Consider the following 27,576-nt stretch of genomic DNA (forward strand, 5'->3'; position numbering starts at 1 on the left):
GACATTCCTGCAGAGTGACAACTGACCTGAGGCCTACAGGAAAGATACACGTTCACTAGGCAAAGAGGGAAAGGAGATGTTAAGAGGAAGAAACAGTGTATAAAAATGGCCCTCCTTATTAGTTATCTATTTTATATATAGTAGTGTGTCTGTGTCAATCCCAGTCTTCCAATTTATCCCTACCCCCACCCTTCCCCCCCCCCACCCGGTAATCATAAATTTGTTTTCTACATCTGTGGCTCAATCAAGGAACTCTACTCAATACTCTGTAATGACCTATGTGGGAAAAGAATCTAAAAAAGACTGGACATATGTATATGTATAACTGATGCACTTTGCTGTACAGCAGAGATTGGGACAATATTGTAAATCAACTACACTCCAATAAAAATTAGAAACAAAAAAAGAAAAAGTCACCTAAAAATAAATGGCCTTCTTCCTCAACATCATTTCTCAAGATTAAAGTCTTGGTACTTTCAAAAGTTTAGGTGATTGGGCAGAATCTACACTGACCCAAGAACGTCGTCTGGAAGTTTTATAATTTCATTTTCAGTTCATCAGGTGGTTTTGTTTTTATTTGCTGAGAAGAGCAAAAATGCCCGTTAATTGATTATGCTCCTTCATCAAAGCTTAAGGGGATTTCTCTTCTAAGATGAGAGTATGTTAGCAAATAGAAGTGTTTTGGTAAGCTACGGAGAAGAAAAGCCATCTGTGAAATGTCGTAAGTGGGCTTGCTATCTGAATTAATCCAATTGTGAATTCCTTTGTCAGACTGGAAATCTTTTTCATAACCAGTAGTCAGTCACAACCTGACTAACCTTTTGTATAAGGAGAGGTCATGTATAACATTACTTCAGGAGCGGCTATAACTAAATGTAGAAGAGGACTTTATAATCTCTCTTCTCCCTATGCTTCTCTGGAATCACACTGAAACTACCACTTGTCCTTGCCATTTGGAGAATTCAATACATGCTAGCTCAGTTCAGTTCGTCACCAAATAAATATTTGACTGAATGACCTACTTGCAGGACTAATTTGGATGTGTTTTTAATTTACTTTTCAGTGTAGCAGGGATTTTAATTGCATTGAGAGCTAATATAAGTGCATAATTCTATTCACTTTTTTACAGTCACATTTAGTTTGTAATCTAAATGCATTAACGATTTTATATTCTAATTTAAAATGCAGAAATAATCATACACTTATTTCCCTTTTCCCAACCCTTTTGGCTTTTCCTGACATTTTACTTAAGAATATTATATTATTGGTCATGCATAGAGGCAAATAGTCAATAGTATTTTTTCAGGGTATTTTAATTTTTACAGAGGTGTGCTTTTGAAAATAACTTGATTTAATTTAACTTTTTTTTCTTTTCAGTATAATTGCTTTTCCCCCCATTTCTGCCAAAAGTAATTTTCCTATTATGCTAGTATTGTTTGCCTAATATTATACCAATTTCAGGCATAACACTATTGAACTTTTGTGTTATCTGTCAAAAGATACGTCTATTGATTAGTTATAGAATAGCTCTATTTTAACTGCCTGACTTTATCACAGTACAAGTACTAAGTAAATATAGATTTACGTGGGCAACACAGGGAGCAGTGGTGATTAAACTTACAAGAGTAATCATTATTATTTACTAAGCCAGAGCAGAAGCACCAACAAAAATATTTGCAGCTTCCAAAACATTCTTACATACTCACAGACAATAGATTATACTGATGGATTCAAGAGTCATTGATTACAAGGTTTATCACAACTAATACCAACCACTATAAAGAAGAAATTTCCTCCGCATTTTCCAAAAATAATATAAGCATTGCTATTAACACTGAGAAGATTCTTTCAGCAACATCAACAACATTTCCTTTTTATTTATTTTTCCCCCTTGTGATTAAGACTTAGGACTGATTTCATGCATATAAGTTATTCTATCTCAAAATGAAAATAACTCATGGTAGTCTTTCTAATGATAGTGTGATAACATTTACTCAATGTTGTGATAATGTTGATGAAAGATCTTCCATAGGCATCAAATATTGTTTTGTGTTTCCCATATCTTAAAATATCTGAAAGTGAGAAAGAACTCTGATGACTTGTAATTTCTTGGCAATAATAGGAAAAATAAAAGCACATGCACACACTTCCATGGATTGAGTAGTGGCTTCTAAAAGATATGTCTAAATCCTAAACCCCATCTGTGAATGTGACCTTATTTGTAAATAGGATCTTTGCAGATGTAATTAAATTAATGATTTTGAGATGAGACTGCATGGATTTAGGGTGCGCCCTAAGTCTAATGTTGAGTGTCCGTATCAGAGACAGAAGAGAAGGAACAGAGAAACACAGAGGGAAATCCATGTGAAGACAGAGGTAGATATTGAGGTTATGCATTTACAAGCCAAGGAATGCGAAAGGATTGCCAGATCCACCAGAAGCTAGGAGAGAGGCATGGTACTGATTCCTCAGAATCTCCAGGAGGAAGCAGCCTGCTGACACCTTGATTTTGGACGTCTGGCTGTAAGAACTGTGAGAGAATAAATTTCTTTTGTTTTAAGCAACCAAGTTTGTGGTAATTTGTTACGGCAGCCATACGAAACTAATACACACAACTTTAGCCTCTGCCTTGCAATCAAAACTTGGTACATAATATTTTGGATTGTGTTGATGAGATTTCAAGGAGTGCTACCAATAGATAGCAAATAAGACTTCTAACTTTCGCTAACTTCACCCTGTTCTTACTTAAGATTTTCATCATGAAATGGAGGAATAAAAGAAGATACTGAGAAGGGAGGTTCTTCTTGTTCCTCATAAAATTCAGACAAAATTAATATCATGATTCCTCAGAATATTATTTTTTTACCTGTGTAGGAAAAAAAGATGGGAGTGGCCTATCGCATGAAGATAGAATAATATATAGAGATATTCCTAAAATTCACAGCAAAGAACCCATTCTCATGTTTCAGAATCCCTTCACATCTAAATATTTAGAAAGAGGTTTTTTGTTTTTTGTTTTACTTTCTAGTGACTTGAGGTTCTTTCTATAATTAAAAAACCAAATAGAAAAAATTGAAGTGACTTTTATTTTCATATACATATACAAACAAACCTTGCTTATTTTATGCTGAAACAAACATACAGTGCAGGCATTCTATGTGCACTGTTTTCCCCTTCTCTTTATACACATGCAACGTTATGACCAATACCTGCCAATTACATGTATATGTGCATACATACATTTCACTTATTTCAGAAAGTCATAACATTTGAGTCGACTCTTTTAAAGTGTATGTTTTTCTCAGCTATATTATCTCCCAATGCAAAATAGGCCTTCTAGCTTGTTTTGTAACTTTTTTCATCCACTCTTGCCATTCTCCCTTTCTCCAGACCCCAGCTTCTTTTTTTAATCAATAATTTTATTTTACCTTGTGTAACAGGACTAGATTTTTATAACTATATTTAATTATCAGATTTAATTATATACATCCTTATTCCTTAGTGTACATACATGTATTATAAAGTTTTTCATGGATTTCACTGCTTTTTCACAGGAGGATCAAAGCGTATTTCAGTGAAACCATAGAACATCCAGGATTTGATGAGAATAAGAATATTTCTCTATTTTTAAAAAGTACAGAATTTTCTTATGCAGTGAATCTAACAATGAAAATTACGAAACATACAGAATTACATTTTGGTCAATGCACAGACACAAACACACACACACAGAGAATAGTAAAACTTACTTTAGCCAAATAAAATCTTTTAGTTGGAGACCTTTCAAGTGAGGAAAATATATTAATTATTGCCTACTCATGACAGTTTACTTGTTATGCCTAAAGTATTAACTAAATGTCTGTAGTTGATTCTTCCCAAGCTGTACAATCAGCCTTATTAACAACAGTGACCTTGACAGTGCATTAGCAATGAAGGTAAACCTCGTTCGCATAGGCCCATACATTTGTCGATGTAGTAATTTGATGGATACAATAAACTGGTGCCATTTTCAACCATTGTATGAAGAATTCAAGACAATGACTGTTGCTGTAAGTTATTCCTGGGCAACAAGATTTATTTGTTCAGGTGGAGCCTTATGTCATCCAGTGGAGTTTTCATAAACACTCAAGCCTGGATCATGATTTGAATGGGAATAGTGCTATGGATTTGCTCTTGTGACTAATGTGTCGTTCCTATCATTATCTTTCATCTTAAAAGTTAACTGCAAGTACTGATTCCTAATCCTTGTGATTCAGAAAACACCATCTATATTTAGACTTCATATCATAGGAGGCACTTAGATTTACAGTGCACTGACCTGAGCTAAGTGAAGAAGAAGCTTAAATATTCAAGGATCAGGATAGAGCAGATTTGAAATTCGTTGGGAAGCCAAATATAATAGGCACACAGTTATCCAGAAACAATTTGTCTCCTCTGTAACACAGGCGTCTATAAATAGGGCAATTTATTAGCCATTTCACGACTTCTATTACAGCTGTATACCTCTTAAGTTTTAAATTATGATTTTAGAGCTATTTATGCCAGCAGACTGCTGCTCACTGCTTTAAAGTGAGTCATCATGGATATCTTAATTTTTCTACCTTTGTTATAAATAAGTTCAATTTTTTGGAGGTCTTATGGGTATAATTCATTCTGGATATCATAAGGGTTCTGAGTTGTGAAACGTTAAATAACTTTGTTCTAGGCTTTTCAGTAGAATGTGTTTAAAATCCAGGCCAAAGAAAAATTTTCAACAAATCAAGTCACAAATTCTCCTCTCATTGCGTTTTTTCCCCTTTACCTTTTTGTAGGTCTTTGTCATGCCTGTCTTTGTCATTTTTACTCCGAATTTTTTGGCCACTCTGTACATGTCTCATGTGTTCTTTCTTTCTTTCTACTTTTTCTTTTATGTCTCCTTCTCCTTGTCCTCTTCTTTTTAATGTTGTCTGAGTCACTTGGTTTCTTTTGTTCTTACGCTTTAGCAATTATATTTTATGAAGTGGTCTTACAGCCCAGAAACTTAACCCTCTCCATCCCTTTCCCTTCCCAGCCAATAGAAATAATAGCTACTGTATATATAGGGACTTAAAAGGTTTAAAATATAATGTAATATATATTATTTCAGCTTAAGCAAAGTGAATGTACATTTATTTTAATTATAAGAGCCATTTAAAAGGAGTGCAGCTATCTTAAAGTACACTCTTGATACATTCGGGATATTAAGAGTTAAAATGACTCACCCATTCCCAGCAATCCTTTTTCTTTCATATAGAAAGAGCAGCATATACCTCTTAGCAAATATGCAAAAATAAAATGTGAAGAGGTTTGGAACATCATTTCAGAACACAGTAATTTTAAATATAGTTGGTCTATTGTCTACCAGTTTTCCACAACTCTATTTTGTTTTCAGGTCCAAAGGGTATTTTGTTTTGTCGTGCTCCATTTTCAGTGGGAATGAGCAGGCTGTGTGGGCACCAGTGAGAAGACTCTTCAGAAACAGAGCAGCCCCAGCTGATGCATGAAAGGTGCCAGCTGACAGCGTTGCTGTCTCCTGTTCTTTCAGCCGCTCACCAACTGCATACTTCACTTGGGATTCTGTTCTTCGTTGGCCATGGGCCTTGTAGAGATACTAAGGAATGATATTCCTTTGGTTGCCAGGGTTTTTGTATAGATTCAGCAGTGTATTTGATTGACAAGTATACCAGTAAAGTTAGGTGGAATTATAAAAGTGTATTTTATTGTGATGCCTTAAACTTGAGATGTGGTGTCTGTAGTGACTTTTATAATTACTCATTCACTTTTAGCAAGGTTGTCTAAAAACTTTATTTTTGCTTTCTTTATAGTCCAGTACTCATTTGGGAACGATAGGAATATTTGTTGGCACTGCATCCTAATAATAATAGTAGTAAAAGTAATGAGGAGGAGAGATGTTATTACTACCTATTTAGACAATTTTCTATGTCCCCTGCACTTGGCTATGCACAACATTTATCTAAAATCCATACTGAACCCTTGATATGCACCGTTTTCATGTGAATATCAAATGAAACATTATTTCATTTAATCATTGTAACAACCCTGTAAGGAATTATGATTCCCATTTTCCAGATGAGGAAACAGACAGGTAGGTGCAAAAAGTCACACATTCCTTCTAAACATCTGTAATTTTTATTCAGGATGGCTTTCTTAGCGGCAGTCAAGGGACCAAGAAATCTGGATAGAATGAGAGATGGGGTAGCGGACAAGATGGACACGGTCAGCCTTTGTAAATGCAGGTTATTTTTCAGTCTGATAATTAAAAGTCTAGGATCGTCTGCCCCAAAAGAAGTAAGAGTGCTTGTACTTATAAGGCAGAGCAAGATACGGAGTGTTGGTGAGGAAGCCTCAACCAAAGCTGTCTTCCAATTTTTAGTTAGAAGAGGCAAATGATATTTCAAATGAACTGCAAATTAATTAAAATTAATTAAATGGTGTGCCACACTCTATATCAATGGCATGTGTAGTGCCACTGAAAGAAAGAGGTATTCTTCGAGAGGCCAGTGATTTGAGATTTTTTTTTATTGTCTTTGAAAATAATTAAATCCACATTTCAATGTTAATACAATCACTAATGAAAAGACACTTGTACTAACAGAGCAGGAAGGGACCTTAGAACTCATGTACTTTAGCCCTTGTCCAATGAGGATTAAAAAATAAAGCCCAAAGCAATGACCTTGACTTGCCCAGTCCTGGAGGCAGTTACTGGTCAAATTAGGTCTACTGAGAACCTGCTTAGAAATAAATAGACCCATATCATGATTAAGCATCAAAATTTATATTTTAAAATACTGTGTTTTTTTTCTTTTAGCAAGTATAATTTTCCTCTGGGAGATATTTTAACTGTATCATCAGAATTATTTCTATATATTATTCAACAGCATTTTTTATATTGGTATATATTTTATTCTAAAAGTAACAGAATTTTATCTTTATAAGTGTAGTTATGCTCTTATTTATTTCCAAAGTAACTGTAAAAGTTATTAAATTATTAAATTTGAAATACGTGAGTAAAAAAAACACTAGTTACCTATAATCCCCAAACCCAGAGGCTAATGTTGTTAATATTTTTGTTTATCTTTCCAGCCTTTCTTCTAACATACACATTAACGTTTTTCTTTAGACTTAGCAAGTCATATTATTATATATATATATATATATATATATATATATATATATATATATATTACACTCTGTCCTTAAAAATATATTTCATCATATTAAATAATATATTTTACCATATCATTAAATGTTAATCTGTGATATCATTCTTAGTTGCCATTTATATCTTAAACTAGTCCTTTATTGTTATTTTAGATGAGTCCTGATTTTTAACCTTAAAATACAATGCAGCAATGAAAAATTTCATAGCAAAATCTTTGGAAATTTTCCTGTTATTTACCTTAATTTACCAATCTACTTCACAATTTTCCATTTAATAAATAATTACCAATTTACTATGTTTTAAAATATTAGTCCCACTACATCACCATTATTATTTAACTCAGTAAAAAATTTTTCCTAAAAGACGCATGCCTTTAATTTTTCCACTGCTTAATTTTTTAATTTCTACCCCAAAGCTTTTAGTTTTTAGGCATTTGCTTTTGGCAAGATAAAAAAGTTTAAGCATATCACCAAAATGCAAAAAATAAGTTATTCCAAAATGATATACTGAATTTTTATGCTTTCAAAAGTTTTATCATACAAAGGAACTCTGTCATCATACTATTTAAAATGAGAGTAGAATAAAAAACATAGTAGAAGTTACATGAATTATGTAATAATTTCTGCAAAGTTAGTACCTTAGAAAGATAAAGGCACTTCCTTTTGGCTCAGCATTACCCCATTCATCTTGTAGGAAGGCCGCTAGGAGAGACCAGCTCCCTGTTCCTTTATATAATGTATACCATACCCAGCTTTCCTTCCCACATGATAAAATTCCACTAAAAGATTTACTTCTGAGGCAGCAGTTAAAGAGAAATGACCATGGAGGTATTCACATTTTCATAAACAATTTCCATATTCTCTCTCCCTGTAACCCTAATATCAAGAATCTCATAGGACTCATTTGCACTATTCATAACTATGAGTTCTGTGGGTTTTTCAGCTCATGCTTTACAAAAAATGAGCTTTTTCATTTGTTCCTAATGACTTTGGTTTATACAAAGAGATCTTAAACTGTCCCCAGAGCAATCATTTTGCTAAAATGTTGTTAGCACATCTTTACAAATTTAGCAGCAAAAGGGGGTTTCATTAACAATGGAAATCATTAGGAGCCAAGGGCCCTTGGCAAGTTCAGTGCTCACCAATCTTGTTTTATTTTCAGTGATGAGTACAAATAATCTTGTGAACTGTACATTGATTCTTTATCTGGTGGGTGAGCAAGGAAGATAAGGAGTTGATGGGTTGGGAGGAGATGCTAGAAAAATCAGAGTGGTGTTTTCCGGCTAATCCGCTCTGTCCTTGCTCTTCTAAGGAGCCTTATGAATCTTAAGCAAGTGTACCTCCCAGCATCTGCTAATAGCCATTACTTTGCTAAGAGTTTGGGGATTTGTAGCTGACATCAAGGGCTATTTTTCAGTGGACCATCAACAGGTTTCAGATTATATATGTAAGTCTCATTTTCATAGTAATGAAATTTGACGCATCTGCTATGCACAGGGGGACAGCTGCTCATGAGCCTGAAACTTGACCTGCAGTTTCTTCCAGAGCACATCCAAATTATGTGGTCTTTCTCTTGTTTGAGGCTGCCGGTTCAAAAACAGAATTTGCCCCTATTCTGGGCAGCTTTGCTTTCTAAGGCCTCCTTTGCCCAGGACAACTTTTGTTAGATTCCTTCAGGATGGTCTGTCTGCCATTTCATCCAGCACTTCATTGCTGGGTGCCCTTTCAAGATTTCTTCTCCTTGCTCTGTATATGATCAGCTTGCTACACAGCAGCTTCTTAAATACACCCCCAGCCTATGTCCTTTAAGTCAGCCAGAGGCTGTGTTTTAACAAGTGTCATTTAGATGCTGGTGAACAGAATGGAAGCTTATTGTTGGAAAACCATTCTTGCTGCCATTGAATATTTATCAAAGATGACTGATTAAACTATGGACTTAAAAAAAAGTAATGAAAAAAAGAGGGTAGGAGTGACATCTGTGGCCAGTTCAGCACTAAGGGAGTTATAGATTAGATGCACTGGTATTACTCTGCAGACTACTAGTTAGATCCAGGGTTTGGTTGTTCTTACTTTCTATAAGATAGCGTTTTATGGAACAACAAAAATCAGCATTCAGTGACAATTACTGATTATTGCTACTAACAGAAATCTATATATCTTATTTTCATCATCATTAGCTATGTCTAAGCTGATAGAAATAGGAAAGACATTCATGTATAGCTCATCCTGGTTCTCAACTTACTATATTGTTGTTATAGCACAAAATATCCTCTCTCAGAACAGTTTCCTCTCCTGCAAAAAGAAGTTTATAATACAGATATCATGATATTATTGTATAGACTAAATAAAATAAGATAGGTAACCTGGAATGTAGTATTGTGCAAAAGTGGTATTTTCTACCTCTGATGCCCCTTTAGCCAGTGTCCAGGACTTTGCACTGACCAACCCATTTATTCATTTGTGTCTGCATTTTACACAGTTCAGCATCAGCCAGGAGCAACTACTGAATTGCAAAAATATGGATTGTTGCTAATGACTATAGTATATGACACAAGTTATTTCTAAGGAACAGTTTAATATCTGCCTTTTTCTTTTTTCTTTTTTTGCCTTTTCTATATTTCCATATGCCTTTCTGCTTGATATTGGAGACTGGTTTCATATGCAGTAACAAACCTCATTCAGTGGGCTCTATCCCTGAACTCTTTGGTATATTAATTGCTTAAGGAATTTTTTTTAGAAAGTAAGCTGTTACTATTAGGTCTAATATGCATTGATCTATGATTTGATGATTTAAGTAGACATTTTATTGTTAGTTTTTGCAAATTTTTATAGTGATCTCTTGGCCAAAGTCATGACAATAATAATACAGTGTTGTGCCCTGTAGTCTGTAATATTTGGAGGGAAAAAATTCATCCTCTTTTCTAGCTCTTGATTTAAAGGAAGACTTTAAACTTTTAACTTTCTCATTGCAGTTAGTAAAGATGGATGTATTTTTGTAATCTTATGTTGTATCTACCAGGACTGACACACTCTTCAACATACGGTGGCAATGTTTTCCCTAGTGATTTCAGATGTGCCGTGTGGCAAGCTGGTCATAAACAGAGCAGGGAGAAGAAAGTTTCCCAGCCACTGGGAAGACTATTATGGGTACTTTCGTCACGGGATTCCAGGGCTGAGAGGGAAGACAGGAGAAAGAAGTGAAGCTCTTTTCTGGTTTCTTCTGATGTCTATATTCCTTTTGTTTCTTCAAAAACAAAACAAATCAATCAAACAAACAAAATGCTTGCCTTCAAATACCACAAAGGAAAAAAAGCTTCAGTCAGCGAGATTAAAGTAACTTTTCTCCAAACATTTTAATTATTGGTAAGAAGAGACAGAATAATATACTTTTAGCCATTTCTGGGAACTGTGAATTTTATATGATAGTACTAACAACTCTACACATTTGGTATCCTGATACACAAACTTCAATATCCTGATTGTAGACCTACTTAGCTGCTTAACAGAGTAAGATGAAGATCATCTTACTGGTAGTCATTCAGACGCTTCCTCCTGTTTTCCAAATACTCCATTAACCAAAGCAATGTTTTAACCATCAAAGTCTTAAATATTTAAAAGGGATTGTTTCATCCTGTTATCCAGAGAAAACATTTCTTATTATTAACCACATTCAAATTATAAATGAGAAATTTTAATAATAGATCACTAAATATTATACAAAGCAGAAATGCATTTTTAATTTTTTAAAATATTGGAGTGTTCTTTAAGAGAACAGTTTTTTAAAATGTGGGGTATATATCAAAACTTGAAAGAACAATATTTAGTAAAAAATTGCCACAGCGAAGTACACATGAGAATTTCAGCTTATAAATAGCCAAGATTAATTAAATCGAGTAACAGTTTCCCACTGTAACATTTACTTTCTCAAAATTTACTACTTATGTTTTATCTGTTTATTATCTATATTAATAATCTTCTAGGTTCCAAAATTTGGAGAGCTATTTGAGAAAAATAATTTTAGAAAAAATTGTCTAAGAACTTAGGAGATGTTTCTGTTTTATCCAGGTTAGTCAGTCTCTTCATCCAGTGCTTTCTCATGGTTCTTGGGTCTAACAATTCTGAGAGCAAAATTTTTGATTGATAAATATATGAATGTTGGTGGAAATATAAGTCACCCTGTTTCTATTTTTTTAAGGCTTTATGTTCTGATTCTTGTTTACATAGTTTCAAGAGTGGAAAAATTTTCATTCAAAACTATCTTTAAATAAAACACATTATTTTATTCATTTAGTTGGGAATATTTTTGAATATTGTTACTATATAGCATTATTCTCTTTCAGGTAAATCTAATTAACAAAACCATCTTTTTAAAAACTGACTAGTAGAGCAGCATCTGTCTTTATTTTCAATACTCTGAAGCTTTTAATTAACAGAAAACCACCATGGGTTGCTTCTTTAGAATACCACTAAATGTTAGAGACATCGTCTACTGTACAGGAGTTTCACTACTAGATGAGGATGTCTGGGAATTCATATGGATGAAATTCCACTCCACCACGGCCGTCTCTGAAAAGAAAATATTATTGGAAGCCTTAACTTGCAGTGATGACAGGAATTTATTAAATAGGTGGGTCAATTAATTTTTAAAATTCGTGTAATGAGAGTATTCTCTGTTAATCAAACTGTACTGAACTTGTTTTTATTTCCTTAAATATATGCTAGTTACTCTAAAATTTATCTTTCTAGAGCTAAGGAAAACTGCCATATTAATATGACTAAAGCTTGTTGATTTGAAAGGTATACCTTAGTTTCTAACTAATTATTTTATATGTTTTTTCATAAGTATGTAAGACAATATTTCATTATAAAAAGAAGCGTTTATTAAAAAGAATTTTTAAAGTGAGTTTGCATCATCAAACCAAAACTATGATTTCTCCACCCACAAGATTGTTCAGACTTTAATTAATATATTAATTACAATATGATGAATTTGATCTTCCTCCTTTTATAAAAACAAAATTGTTCTATTGATAAAATTGTTTTAGTAAAGTTTACACTGGACTATTCTTTGAAGACTGTGATAAATTAAATCATGTAATTTTGGTAATTTTTTTAAAAATCTTTGTTTTTGGACTAAAAATTTCCCCACAATTCTATCCTTAAAGGCTTCTAAATCTATCACTGAATTCTGAGGTGGTGCTGGATCAAGATGCAATTGATGTGATAATCCATGTAGCTCGAAATCCACATGGCCGAGACCTTGCCTGGAAATTTTTTAGAGATAAATGGAAGATATTAAATACCAGGTAAAAATAAGAGTTCAATCATTCATACTGGAGTGAGTAAATCAAAGGTGACATATGAGAGATAAAAGCCCTACTTTTTGTGGTAGAACCAAGGTCCAGATAATAGAATTAGATTTTGAAGTAGTCAGCCAAGATGGGTGTTGCCACTCTTGTGAAACTCAGAATTAATTTAACAGTTCTATAACATTATTCATTTATTAAAGATTGATAACCATAATTATATATGGAAATGAGCAGAGTGAAAAGGTTTAGCATTGCAGCTTTCCTGGAAGATCTATCAAACTGTCTTAGGTTGGAGGAATCATGTCATTAAAACCCTATATCCTGAGTGTGTTGTAGAAAAAATGATTTATGAATCATACGTAATGGTATTATAACAAGAAAACTTTAATTACTTCTGTAGAATTGTTTAAATTCTTTTAAAAATATCAATGTCATTAAACACCTGAAATAAAACCATGATACGGAGAAGGAATATTTGAATGGCTGTATAATTCTAGTTGCAGTAGAATTTATTCCTGAGCCATCTTGCTTCACGTTGAGAATAATTCAGCCTCAATTTTAGAAAATATTTCGTTATGTATTTAAATATATTATAATAAATGTTAATTTATTACTCTGATAATCTCTATGGTATTTTAAAATTAAATTCATCATAGAGCATGTAAATGCTGCATGTTCTCCAACTTAAATGTCTCCAGACAACATACCTACTGTTCCGTCTCTTAAAAACTGGTGTATAAACTTTATTTTTTAAAAGCACATTTTTATTGGTTGACCTTGTATAATGAGTTCAATTTGAATGGATGTGTCATATTAAAACATATTTCTATCTATAAATATTTCATTGTTAGAAAGCACTGATATTCCTAGAAAGGACATTTTTTTCCCCTAGTATTTTCAGCTCAGAAATTGTAATGTTTGAAAGATTAGAACTTGCTTTGCTGTCATGCGCATAGTATAATGAATAGTCAGACACAAGGTGGAATTAATATATATATATACAAGTATTTCACTTTAAAAAGTATCAAATATCTACCAAATAAAGAGAGTTTCTTTAGGGAGTGGTTTTGTAGATCAGAGTTCAGTGTAATGCATATATAGTCTATAGTCCCTACCAAAAAATGTTTGGTTCCTGATATGCCTGTTTTGTTTCACTGAGAGTCCATGATCTCTAATCAAAAGGTAGAAAGATCGAGACAGCATTAAAACCACCTCAGTCTAATGACCTCTTTGTTTTATTAACTGAACATTAATAATAGGGAAAACTCTGAAGAGGGAGGAAGAGGCATTTAGAAACTCAACTTTACGCTCAATTTTTCTGTAAACCTAAAACTGCTCTAAAACTAAAGTCTGTTACTTAAAAAAAAAAAAAAATAAGAAAGATTGAGACTTCAGCATTTCTACAGACAGGGCAGTGTTTATCTTGACAAATAGGATTGTCTCCGTCATCTTCTACTCCTCTGTCGATCTTTGAACATGAAAGTTCATGGAGAAACTGTCCAAGGTTCTCCTTGCTTCCTGCCCTGCAGATTCTCCCTGGTTTTAGTTGCCATCAAATCTCGTGGCTTGAATCATTCCCAAATCTACATCTCTAACTCAGACATTTCACCTAAGCTTCACCCTATGATAGACAGTTTCTTGTTGAGATCCCCTACTGGGGTGTACCTGCAAAGCTAAACCATCATTTTCCTTTTGTCTTCCTTTTCTCAGTAAATATATGGTCATCCACCAATTGCTCAAGCCAGGCACCTGGAAATCTACATATGGTTCTCCCTTTCTCTTGACATATGTAACAATTAGGCTTGAGGTCTTATAATTTAACAATTCCTAAATGTTTCGTGTTTCTTGAATTCTTCCTCTCTTTCCTGCTACCACTGCCCTAGTGAAGGTTCTTATGTCTTGCCAGTACTCTTAACAATAGCCTTCTGTCTCCTGCCTTTATATTTACATCTACCACCACCAGCACCACACACATACACACACTCACACACACACTCACACACACACACTCACACAATCTCACTCACACACACACACTCACACAATCTCACACTCACACACACACACACACACACACTCACACATATACCTCTTCCCTTTGTCCCAAGAATCTCTCTGAAAAACAAAAATGATATTTTCCTGCTGTAAAACCTTCAATACTCTGTGCCACACTGAAAATCTAAGCTCCTCTCTTCCTAACCCTTCTACCTCTTATTCTATTATCCTCAGCCTCACAATTTATACACTCAATACCAAATGCATGTAGTTGTCGGCATACACCATGTTGTTTCACACTTCCTTGCCTTTGTTTATGTTGGTTCTCGGCCTAAAACTACTTTCTTCCTTGATATTTGGAACTACTCCATACTTAATCTATCTGGCATCATCTCCTGGAAGCCATTCTGAAGACCCCACAGCTAAAGAGAATTTCTCTGAACACTGTATAATTTTATTTTCACCACAGTTAGCCACAATACCTGGGAATGATCTGTTTACAATACTAGATAGTATATTACCTTCAAGGAAAGGATTGTGCCTTTTTCTTCTTCACATAACTGCAAGCAAAGTATAAGCAAAACACTCTTTGAAGAATTATTCTCATTCCTGTACAGTAGGCCATTTCTGTAACCACATATTGATCACTAATGATTACTTATATTATTATTGAATGTCTATTTATTTTATTTTATTGATATAACTTTTCCCATGGAATAGTTCAATGTTAGAATTATAGCAAATTATGATGGTCATACAGTTTAGCTCCCCTCATTTTACAGATGAGAAAACTGAGGCTCCAGAAGCTAAATTACTTAAGTGCCCACAGGTAAGAACAGCATTAGAAAACCTCTTTTAGTGATGACTGGACCTCTGCTTTCAAGAACTCATAATCTTATCTTTAGAGTACTTTTAGTTTTTTTTTTTATTATTGAAATGTAGTTCATTTACAGTACAGTTCAGGTGTAAAACATAGTGATTCCACAGTTTTATAAATTACACACCATACAATGTTATTAAAATATTATTGACTATATTCCCTGTGCTGTACATTATATCCCTCTGACTTATTTATTTTATAACTAGTATTTGTACCTCTTAATCCCCTTCGCTTCACTCCACCCTCCTCCCCTCTGACAACCACTATTTCTCTTTATCTGTGGCTCTGTTTCTGCTTTGTTATATTTTTTCATTTGTTTTTTTTTTTAGATTCCACATATAACTGAAAACATACAATATTTGTTTTGCTCTATCTGACTTATTTCAGGTAGTATAATACCCTCTAGGTCCATCCTTGTAGTTGTAAATGGCAAGATTCCTTTTTTTTTTTTTTTTTGGTCTGAGTAATATCCCATTGTATATATAAATGCCACATCTTCTTTATCCATTCATCTGTTAATAGACAGGCTGCTTCCATTTCTTGGCTATTGTAAATAATGCCGCAGTGAACACAAGGGTGCTTATATCTTTTCCAATTAGTGTTTTTGTTTTCTTTGGAAAAATACTCGTGAGTGGAATTGCTGGATCGTATGATAGTTCTGTTTTCTCACTTTTTTGAGGAACCTCCATACTGTTTTCCATAGGGGCTGTACCAATTTAAATTGCCACCAACAGTGCATGAGGGTTCCCTTTTCTCCATGTACTCACCAACACTTGGTATTCTTTACTTTTTGTTGATAGTCATTCTGACAGGTGTGAAGTGATATCTCATTGTGGTTTTGATTTGCATTTCCCTGATGATTAGCAACGTTGAGCATGTTTTCTTGTACCTGTTGGCCATCTGTGTGTCTTCTGTGGAAGAATGTCCATTCAAGTCCTCTGCCCATTTTTTAAATGGGTTTTTTTTATATTGAGTTTTATAAGTTCTTTATGTATTTTGGATATTATCCCATAATCAAGCATATCATTTGCAAATATCTTCTCCCATTCAGTACATTGCCTATTCATTTGCTGATGATTTCCTTTTCTGTGCCAAAGTTTTTTAGTTTGATGAGGCCCTATTTGTTTATTTTTGCTTTTGTCGACCTTGCATGAGGAGACAGAGCCAAAAAAATATTGCCAAAACTTACGTCAAAGAGTGTATGTTTTCTTTTAAGAGTTTTATGGTTTCAGGTCCTACATTTAAGTCTTTAATCCATTTTGAATTTATTTTTGTATATGGTATAAGAACATAGTCCACTTTCATCCTTTTATATATAATTGTCCAGTTTTCCAATACTATTTATTCAAGAGACTGGTTTTCCCCCATTGTATATTCTTGCTGCCTTTGTCACAAATTAATTGACCGGATGTGCATGGATTTATTTCTTTTCCACTGATCCATGTGTCTGTTTTTGTGCCAGTACCATATGTTTTTATTACTATATCTTTGTGGTATAGTTTGAGGTTAGGGTGTGTGATATCTCTAGTGTTGTTCTTCTTTCTCAAGATTGCTTTGACAATTCAAGGTCTTTTGTGGTTCCACACAGATTTTAGGATTATTTGTTCTAATTCTGTGAAAAATGCCTTTGGTATTTTGATGGGGATTGCACTGAATCTGTAGATTGCTTTAGATAGTATGCACATTTTAACAATATTCATTCTTCTGATACATAGCACTGTATATCTTTCCATTTAATTATGTTGCATTTAACTTCTTTCATCAGTGTTTCATAGTTTTCAGAGTACCTGGTCTTTCATGTTCCTTGGTTAAATTTATTCCCAGATATTTTATTCTTTTTGATGCAGTTGTAAGTGGAATTGTTTTCTTGACTTTTCTTTCTGATAATTCAGTATTAGTGTATAGAAATGCAGCTGATTTCTGTATATTAATTTTGTTTCTTGCAACTTTACTGAATTCATTTAGTCTAACAGGTTTTGTTTGTTTGTTTGTTTTTGTAGAGTCTTTAGGGTTTTCCATACAGTATAATGTCATCGGCAAACAGTGAAAGTTTTACTTCTTCCTTTCCACTTTGGATTCTTTTTATTTCTTTGTCTTGTCTGTTTGCTGTGGCAAGAACTTCCAATACTATGTTGAATAAAAGTAGCGAGAATGGGCATCCTTGTCTTGTTCCTGATCTTAGAGGAAATGCTTTCATTTTTCACCATTGAGTATGCTGTTAACTGTGGGCTTGTCATATATGACCTTTATTATGTTTATGTAGGTTCCCTTTATACCAATTTGTTGAGGGTTTTTATCATGAATGGATACATAATTTGTTCTCAAGTTCTTTATATAGTTGTATTATGGGCATGTCATAGGAGGAGGTGAGTTCAGGGTCTTTGTACGCAGCCATCTTGATCCTGCCTCCAGTTTAGTCTAGTGTACTTTTTTTATTTCAAAGAGTATGATAACCTGTGATAGGTACCCTTAACACAGTAGACAATAAATGAAATGAGAAATCTTTCCAACTCACTGATACATAGTGTTCTTTGCCTTGGGTCATGAGTTAAGTAATTATGCTTGTGGCACAAAGATTATGACATTCAAATGAACAATTTGATGTTTTATTTTAATACTCACATGAGAAAATGCTAATATTTGGGGAGCATTTTTGAGAAATTTGGCTCAGTTTCTAGGAATGAAAAAGGATAATGCCGATGTCAATTTTGACTGACCAGACCAAAGGATCTGTGTGACTTACTGCTAATACCCAAGTTTTTCCTGCAGTTCTATTTCTTTTGGTAAGATCCTTCTTCCTTACAGTGATCTAGGTTGCTTTAAAATGAAAACTTTTAGGGAATTCCCTGCCAGTCCAGTGTCTGGGACTCTGTGCTTCCACTGCAGCGTTCGATCTCTGGTTAGGGAACTAAGATCCCGTAAGCCACGGGGTGCGGCCAAAAAAAAAAAAAGTAAAATTGAAAGTTTTAAAATGTTTCTTTCTCTGGCTTTATATTGGAAATATAATAGTAATTCCTAAATATAATTTTAGAGGGCTCTCTTTAGACCTCTTTGAAACACTGTGAGCCAAATCAGGATACATTTGATGGCATCCCATAGCCACAGCTCTTTGCACCTCCCTGACTCCCGAGGGAAGTGGCCTTGAATAGCACTAAGACAACACAGGTCACTTGGAGCCCTTGAGAAGGGTTCTTTAAAAATATGTGTAGTAGTATTTCCTAAATCACTGCCTGCTTTAACATTAAGACTTTTTTTAATCTTTCAAGGTATGGAGAAGCATTGTTTTTGAATTCCAAACTTATCAGTGGAGTTACAGAATTTCTTAATACTGAAGGTGAACTGAAAGAGGTAAATATTTTAAGATGAGTTCTAATGCTTTGCTTTTATAAACATATGAAATTATACATTTACTTCAACCATTTCTTTCCAATAAAGTCATACCCATTCCTTTGAAGTGCGTGCCCGCGCGCACACACACACACACACCCATGCTAAAGACTTTACGCCATTCATTATTTGCAAAGGTATTTCTAACATATTAGTATTGAATATTAAATTCCCGTGAGAGGTGATTGAATGCAATGATTCTCAAGTTGGGAGACTCCAAATACACTCCAGAAATCTTTGATCCAATCAGCTACCCCTCTATTGACTCTGTGAACCCAGTTTGGGATCCTTGGAACAAAAAAACTGTCCTGTCACAATGACTCAGTATTTGGATACAGAGGACCAAGGTTGCTATTGAGGTACAGAACTTGAGATTCATTACTTTGTGGTCAGGTCTACACAAAGAATGATAATTGGATATGGTAATAATGCTTCATGCTATTTGGTTTGTTAAATGGAATAAATTCATACATTTGGACGGAAGTGTGTCTGGCAACATATATTGATATTAATAGTTCGTTTAAAATTCTGCTGGATACAATCATAAGTGAATTTCATTGATGAAACTGAACTTATTTTTTAAGGACTAGTGTCCAGTTTGCAGAGTATCTAACATTTTCTTTTTTCTCTGTTTTATGTCTCTGGAAATTTAAACCAGCTAGTTTTGTGACCATTAATTCACATCTCTAATAGTTAGGGGTATGAAATGGGGGGTGGGGTAAGGAGGTAGGAGGAAGGAGCAAAATACTGGACTGATTAAAATGAGTTGGGCTTCAAACGTTTATTGCTTTTTAGTCTGCTGCTCAACTCCATTATAAAATATAGCTGAGATTTGGCATTGAGAATCACAGTGTCCTCAGTTTTCACTGACAGAATGCCCGATGCTGTGACCCAGAGCTCATCCCATTGAGCAGGATTCTCCCAGAAGCATCCACCCTGGCACCATCCCTAATATCTCCTAATATTGTCCAATTTTGTATGGTCATCCCCCACGCACTCACTTGGATTCTTTCACACCATGAGCTAAGCTAAGCTACAAGTCTCTGATTGTAATGATTTGAAATTCAATTTTTATCCCTATGTGTGTTCCCAACGCTGAAGAATTTGAAAGCCCTAGCACATGTTTTACTATATTTTTTATTTTTAATAAAGGAAGCTAAAAGGGAAGGAATTCTTTCATATCCATAGGAAAGAGAAAGAAAGAACAATTAAGCTAATGAGTTTATGTATTTAAATGAAGTAGTTTTAATTCTTTGATTTTACATTCAATAATCGGAATAAAAGACTCATTTAGTGACAACCTGTGCAGTCATTGAAGTGAACACAGAAGTGAAAGATCTCTCCTCTCCTCCCCTCTCCCCTTCCCTCCTTTTAGCTCCCTTCCTGCTGCCGTCTTCCTCTCCCCTTGCCTCTCTCCTGTTCTCTCTCCCTCTTCTTCTATTCTCTAACTCTATCTTTCATGTTTTCCTTGCTTCGGTATAATACCCAGCTCATGGAAAACCATCTGTTAAATGGACATTTAAATTGATTTTATCATATGATGGCCATTTTGCTTTACATATTTCACTTGCATATTTAATTTTTTACACTTGACTTAATTGCCATTTGAAATGTTCCAAGATACCCCTATAATGAAAGGTGCCATTTGAAAACTGAAACTCAGCTCTGGCTTTTATTCCATTATCTGCAAAGCAGCTAACTTCACAATACAGGCTCTCTGTAGCCTGAGTGATGAATCCCTTCATGACACAGATGCTTGCACTGACTTTCTAGTTTACCAACTGCTGCCTGAGGCTTTTCCCTACTTTTATTACCTAATCATAGACTGTAGGATTGTGGACCACTATTGTTGGGTGGGAGGGGGGTTAATTTGTGTTGCCGATAACCCCCTTCCATAAATATAAAGGAAATGAGGAAGTTTCAGTCTCATTTTCCCATAACCAATGAGCCTCGTAAGCATAAAAACCAATATGCTCCCTTTGGATATAGCATATTCTTATTTTCAAAAGTTTATAGATCAAAAGTGAATCGGCATCTTTATGAATTCTGAAAACTAATTTGAGATTGTAATGATCCCCATCAACTTTAGGGGCATTCAGCAGAGACACTTACATTGTTCTATGGTCCCTTCCCCAAAACTACATTCTCGTACCTGAAACTGGCAATTTCCTTCTAATGACATAGCTCTAGCAATTTGAACAATATTTCTCCATGAAACAGTACATCACTTCCTTAATTTTAAACTAATGGAACCTCAGAGGCCCTTGCCATTTTTCCATACTAATGCCCGTTCAGCAATCCTCTTCAGCACTCATTTTTTTGGCCTCTTGAACCTTATATACAACACTGTTGTAAAAGAACATAGATCCTGTGCATTACAGACATCCCATTTACAGTTTTAATGTTGAAAATATAAACCTCATAATCGGGCAATAGCTAATTCGATTCATTTATATAGTTACTAAGAGTATATTGTGTGTTGTACTTTACAGATTATTTTGTGATGTTTAGGGTCTAGAGTATCCTAAATCAAGAGTACTAAATACTAAAATGTTTTTTAATAGAGAAATTAACAAACATGTCTAGAAATTTTATGCTAAGGAGAACAGGGCACACAAGCAACTCTGACATCTTACTAAATGTTATTTTATAAAAATGTCTAAACTTGCAACATTTTCAAATAAAAGCACAAGATGGCATAAATATTTAGGAAGCACAATAATAAAAACTAATAGCAGCAGAACATCTACCAAAGAGCTGCCAAAATAAGCAAACTGGAATGCCAAATGCCTTCCATCTACCCCATGCCCTCTAAAGTGAGGCAGGGGTCTGGACGGTGCTGTGATCATGCCCCAGGACCAGTCAGATGGCTGCTCTGACCACAAGTTCGCCAGAAGAGTTGTGGAGCAGTATGAGGCATAAGATCAATTTATGACAACTATGGAAAGTGGGCCACATGTGTTCTGATGAATAAGCTACTCGTAAGATGCATGTGAGTCACCCCAAGCTCTGTGAGCTCACAACGGAAGTATTTAGTGCACTTAAATAGTGATTTAAGGAATGAATCCCTAGAGAAGCCCCAGTTACATTTTCTACTGAGAGTTCTCTTGCAGGATAATCTGACCTACTATCTTTGTGTCAATAACACATTCATAGTCAATCCCATAGTTTGCCTTTGAGGAAGACTTAAGAGTTTTACTTCATGTGTTCAGGCTGGCTTTCTACCTCGGCAAAAGGCCAAGAGCATACTGCACAGAGTCAAAGCTGCCAAAGGGTCATTTATCACTATCCGGCATATTCAATGACTGCCTAGGAAAATATGTAACAATGTGGAACATAGTTTAAAAGTAGATGTAATTTTTTTTCCTGATTGACCTGTATTATGTAAATAACGCCACTGTAATGCACAGATGTAATGTACAAATGTACACTGTAATGTACATATTTTTGTAATAAATTAAAACGCAAAATTCAAAATATAGATCAAAATGTACTATTTGTTGCTTTAGGAATATAGATTGAATGAATCTGAACATAAATATGTAAATACAAATGAATCACTGGATTAGTCAGTTAAGTTTAAAAATATGATTCAAATGCTTTCATTAGACTTCCTTTTTATCTATGTGTACGTGTCACAGGTATATGTGTGTGGCACAGTGCCTAGAATATTGAAGGTATTCAATAAATTCTAGTCTTTCCCTTCATCCTCTTTCTTTTGTGTGTGTAAATCTGGTCAGGTGTCAGATCAGTTTTAAGGATAGCACTGATAAATGTTATATAATACATTGAATATTTTGCATGTTTGTTATTAAAGCATAGTGAATTTGAAGTCTTATAAAGAACATAGCTCTGAAATATGGTTATCCACTGCTAATGCTGCCGGGCACCAGGTTTTGTAGGAAAGTAGAGGATAAACTTTGAAAAAAACCATCAGTATCATGTAATCAAAGTAATATTGTCATAAACAAACCAAGCTACCCATGAACCAATTTCTAGATTAATTCAGAAAGGTATAATTAACTCCATTTTAATGGCTCCCCTGCCTCCATATCTCCCTATCCCTGAGTCAAGCTTGATGACATTTCTCTCCTGGCATATTCTCCATGTGGTGCCCACCATGTGATGAATCACACCCCACACTAATTACACAGTATAACACTTCTGTGTTGCAAGTTGATTTTTCACATTTGTCTATTAGCATTGCAATTGTTGGTTGGTTGCCAGTTTCTTAAGACATATCAAACAGAGAGAAAAACTGCTAGTATTTAATCTTGAAATAAAATCCTTGAGCATTCCCAGAGTATGTGGACTCTCTAGAGAAAGTCTTCTACCCATAAAATTATGACAAAACATTTAAAACTTATAACTTTTAAATTAAAGCTCAAATTCTCTAGCTAAATGAATCGACATTCCTCCTTCATTCTTTCTAAATCTAGTTACTCAGGTGATTGCAGTGTCATTTATCATCCAGTTTTCATAGCATCATTACTTTGTTTTCCACCACCCAATAATTTTGATATTTCTTTGCTATCAAAGATAGTGTCAGGCACTCATACTATTTATTTAGAGAAGATGAATAATTTTCTCTCTAAGCACAAAAAGTTAACTTTAATCCTTATATTCATTTTTAAGGCTATTTAGTACATTAGATAGCTTTGTTATTAGAACTAGTCTTTACCACAATCCCATCAACCTATTATGAAAAGACAAATTAAATATGTCTTTTAATATTTATTTATGAAACAAGAAGCTGAATTTGGAGCTATTTAAACTGTAATGTCCACTCTTTTTTTCCTTTCAGTTCCAAAAGAAATTACATTACACCTAGTGGGCACAATCTGTTTTATTGCATTTCATTACTAAGCTCACTCCACATATTAAATATACCTTCTGTAGTGACTGTGACACTTTTCTTCAAATAGATTCTTGTTTATATGTGTTGGACATGAGTTCTTTTGAAGACATGTGTATTTACCATTTTTAAATTATATTTTTTATTGAAACATAGTAGAAATACAATATTATGTTAGTTTCAGGTATACTATATAATGATTTGACATTTGCATACATTATGAAATGATCACCATTATAAGTCTAGTAACCATCTGCCCCCATACGAAGTTATTAGAGTATTATTGACCATATTCCTTATGCTGTCTATTTACTATTTTACTATTTCTATTTCCAGCTAAGGAACTTCATGAAGAGCTATGATGGAGTAGCTGCTGCCTCTTTCTCAAGAGCCGTGGAAACTGTCGAAGCCAATGTACGCTGGAAAATGCTTTATCAAGATGAGTTTTTCCAATGGTTAGGAAAAGCTCTGAGACACTAATGTGTGTCTCTTAAAAACAATTCGACTCAGAATTTTGTGAGAAGACCTGCTTTATGTGGAATGAGGAAAATGGCCAGATTTTCAGTGTTAACGTGTGGGAGGAAATTTTTTTTTTAATTTTTGGTTTTGGGGGATTTTTTTGTTTCATTCATTCTGTTTTGTTTCTCTACTGGGTGTTCTTCTCTAAAGAAACTCTTGCAAGTGAAACTAGCCATGACTGCTTCAGCTATACATTCCTCACTGTACGGGACCAAATATGATAGTGGTGCATGTTGACATTGCAGTCAGTATGGAAAAAACATATTCAGAATATTTTGTGCATGGCTGTATGGTCCTGCCTGTGTTCTAGCATGCTTATTTAAAATGTCCAATGTTGTATGTGAATATATGTTACATCGGGATTGACATTATGCAAAAGCACAAAGATTATCTGTGACAATCAGTGATGCAATGACAGAAAAACTAAAACAGGGAATTATATTCTTAGTCCTGGGCAATGTGAGAAGTGAAATAGCCCTTTAAGTGATTGGTGTCACTTATTTCAGCACTTGGATTGTCTTGCAATGATTATTGTACTGCTAACTCATTTTCTTTGAGTTAAAGCTGTGTATACATTAAAAAGCGCATATAGATAGTGTATGCATATGTATATGTACATAGGGAGGCCCCATATGTATATAGTATGTTGTACACTGCATTTGTGCAAAGACTCTCTTCAGCTCAAAGAAAATTTATCTCTTTTTATAAACGTATACAAACTTTGAAAAGGCTTCAAAGAATTTATCTCAACACTATCCTTCCTGACAATTTCCTGACTAAATTTCTCAACTGTTACAGATTTTTTTCATCTACTTCCTGAATGGTCTACTCTATACATAAAAATGAATTTAAACCAAATTTATGTACAAACGCTCTTCTAATTTTCCTAAGTGGCAACCTCACATCGTAAATATAGATTCTGTCATCATTTTGGTCCCGCTTCCTATTGGATAAAACAGTTATGTATACTTAATGATTATCAGTGCTGAGAAAGTGTTTCTTTTCCATCTTCTTTGTTTCTCCATCTCATGTTAGGTGGTGCAGAGAGTTAAAAACTCCTCCTGTGTGTTGATCTTTGTGTCTGTGTGAATCTAATCTCCCATTAAGCGACCATACCTCAAATGGATTCTTATGACCTTTGATGCCAGGTGTGCCATTCGTTAAGATGAAAAGTTTCTTTTCTTGAGCAAAGCTTTTCCTTTAGTATTGACAGCTCTGTTCTACCTGGGAATTTTGAATAGTCTTTCCCTGGCTGTATTATGTAACACAAGTGTTTTTAAATGGTATTCTCACGCAGTAGGCCAGCTCTCCAAACATTGCTTAGATGCTCAAAAACGAACATATTTTAAGTTTACCATTATGAAATGCCGATACAACTAACTGTACATAAGCCAAATGTTTGTGGACCACTTTATGTTTTCCTGAGGTTTTCCGCTCCTCTACATCTTCTTGCAAATCATTGAAAGAAACGTTCTAACTCTAATAGTCACTGAACATTGGGAAATAAAGTAGGTATTTTAGAAACTGGAGCCATAGATTTATTATAGGTTTGTAGTAAAGAGGAACAATTTAATAATCCATAGAACAAGTATCACCTAAGGTTGAATTTTATCTTTTTAGCAATTAATATCTATTACTCATACCTAAATTTTTCAGCCCTTCAATTAATATATGAATTTTAAATACTCTATTTGTTGTTAATAACACAGAGTAATGCTTAGTATAAAATCTAAAAGTCATGCCACCTATCTGAAGTGATGAAATTTAATATAATTTCAAATATGTGTGAAACCCTTAAGGGGTAAGTTCTGAAACATAACAATAATAAAGATCACACTGTCATGCAGGTTCAAAACATGTACTGTATCACCATTGGATTCATGTAATAGAAAAGATAAAAAATTAGAGGTGGATGTCTTGTTTTGTGTCGTGGATTACTGAAAACTCTTAATAGTTGTGACATTTTTTGAATGAAATCACCATTTCCAGCTTTGAGTTAAAAGGGCTTTTATAGTTCTTTTTTCCTCTGCACTGCTAATAATCTTAATCCTCTTTCAGTATTTTAGTGGCCTTGAACAACTGGTTTAGCTATGATGTCAAATCCTAAGTGTATAATTATGTGCAATGTTTAATACCTCATATAATACTTGTTCAACAGTATAGTGGTATCAATGGCATTGAGATGGAATTTTTGTTCTACATATTTTTCAATAATTTATCCTTTCCAATGTTGAAGATTATATCAGGCATTAACATTTTTTAGTTGTTTAAATAAGTAATATTTTCAAAACAATAAAATGACCAATGACATCTCTTGGAATATTCTGTAAAATGTAGTTAAGTTATAAAATTCTATTTTCTGCATAGAGTTTTTATCTTTTTTCTCTTCTTTGTCTGTTTTACAAATCATACACATGCATGAAATAACAAATAGTTGAAAGTGTCCAAAATCTAGGCTTAAAAAGTAACTGTGCCATTATATGTACAACAGCAAAACTTGGTTTCAATTAGGAAGGACTAAATATTTACTGAATATTTAGTAAATATTCTGAAGCATTAAATATCTCTAGGTAACCTGTAAATAAAAAGTTTTCCCCATTTTTACACATTTTCCCTTAAAATTTTCCTATAATCTTTGAAGTTTTTTTACATATGCAAGCACAACCTCTAAGTCTAGTATCTACAATGCTAGGTTTATTCTTCAGTTTCAATAACATGGATTTTACCTGGGAGTTAAACTCACTTTGGTTTACATTATTTCTAGGATAATTATATCATAGGACTGAGAATTTTTTGATAGTGCAACTTACAAATATTATAACCGTAAAATCTTACAAGGTTCCTAAGATTATACCATATATTTATAAACTGCATTTAATTTTCAAAGAACTTTTACATATGCTGTTTCGTTTGACTCCTCTCAAAAACATAATAAATTATATTAGCCCTAATAGTCTGATGAGAAAACTGAGACTCAGAGTAGCAACATGAACTTTTTAAAATTTCATGATTGTTGTTTTGGGAACAATTACAATAACTTGAGATCTTCAAGAAAACCTTCCTACAACTAAAATAGACATGTTTGAAATACCTCTATCAGTTGCATTAATTGGAGACTTTCCAAATACCAGAAGCAATATCAAAATACTGATTAAATATATCTACAATAGTTACATTATTTTTAAAAATCTGTGTTTCTAGTTTGCATAATGTCAAACAACTGGAAGAAATGTTAATCAGCATTCACTTTGGTCAGCGTAAATAGCCAAATATTGGGACAAAAAATACAGCCCATTGATAATAGTTTTCTTTTTTTTAATATTTTGGTGAACATTATTTAAATATGACCTTAAAATACTGACAATTTGCTTCATTTTCCACACAGATTTCTCTGATAAACTTTGTAGTAACAGATGGTCAGACCACAGATA

General features: G+C 33.9%; 1 protein-coding gene across 1 annotated transcript in view; it reads left to right on the plus strand.

The window, feature by feature from the left end:
* The window catches only part of TRHDE (thyrotropin releasing hormone degrading enzyme), a 396,268-nt gene extending 370,529 nt beyond the window's left edge, over window positions 1-25,739 (plus strand). The window contains exons 16-19 of the mRNA XM_059936534.1: window positions 11,660-11,827; window positions 12,366-12,506; window positions 18,651-18,732; window positions 23,963-25,739. Coding sequence (XP_059792517.1) covers window positions 11,660-11,827; window positions 12,366-12,506; window positions 18,651-18,732; window positions 23,963-24,106 — 535 coding nt within the window. The 3' untranslated portion in view covers window positions 24,107-25,739. The remainder of the gene's footprint in view (window positions 1-11,659; window positions 11,828-12,365; window positions 12,507-18,650; window positions 18,733-23,962) is intronic.
* The last annotated feature ends 1,837 nt before the right edge of the window (window positions 25,740-27,576 follow it).

Source organism: Balaenoptera ricei, chromosome 10 (assembly GCF_028023285.1).
Source record: "Balaenoptera ricei isolate mBalRic1 chromosome 10, mBalRic1.hap2, whole genome shotgun sequence".
Taxonomy (NCBI): Eukaryota; Metazoa; Chordata; class Mammalia; order Artiodactyla; family Balaenopteridae; genus Balaenoptera; species Balaenoptera ricei.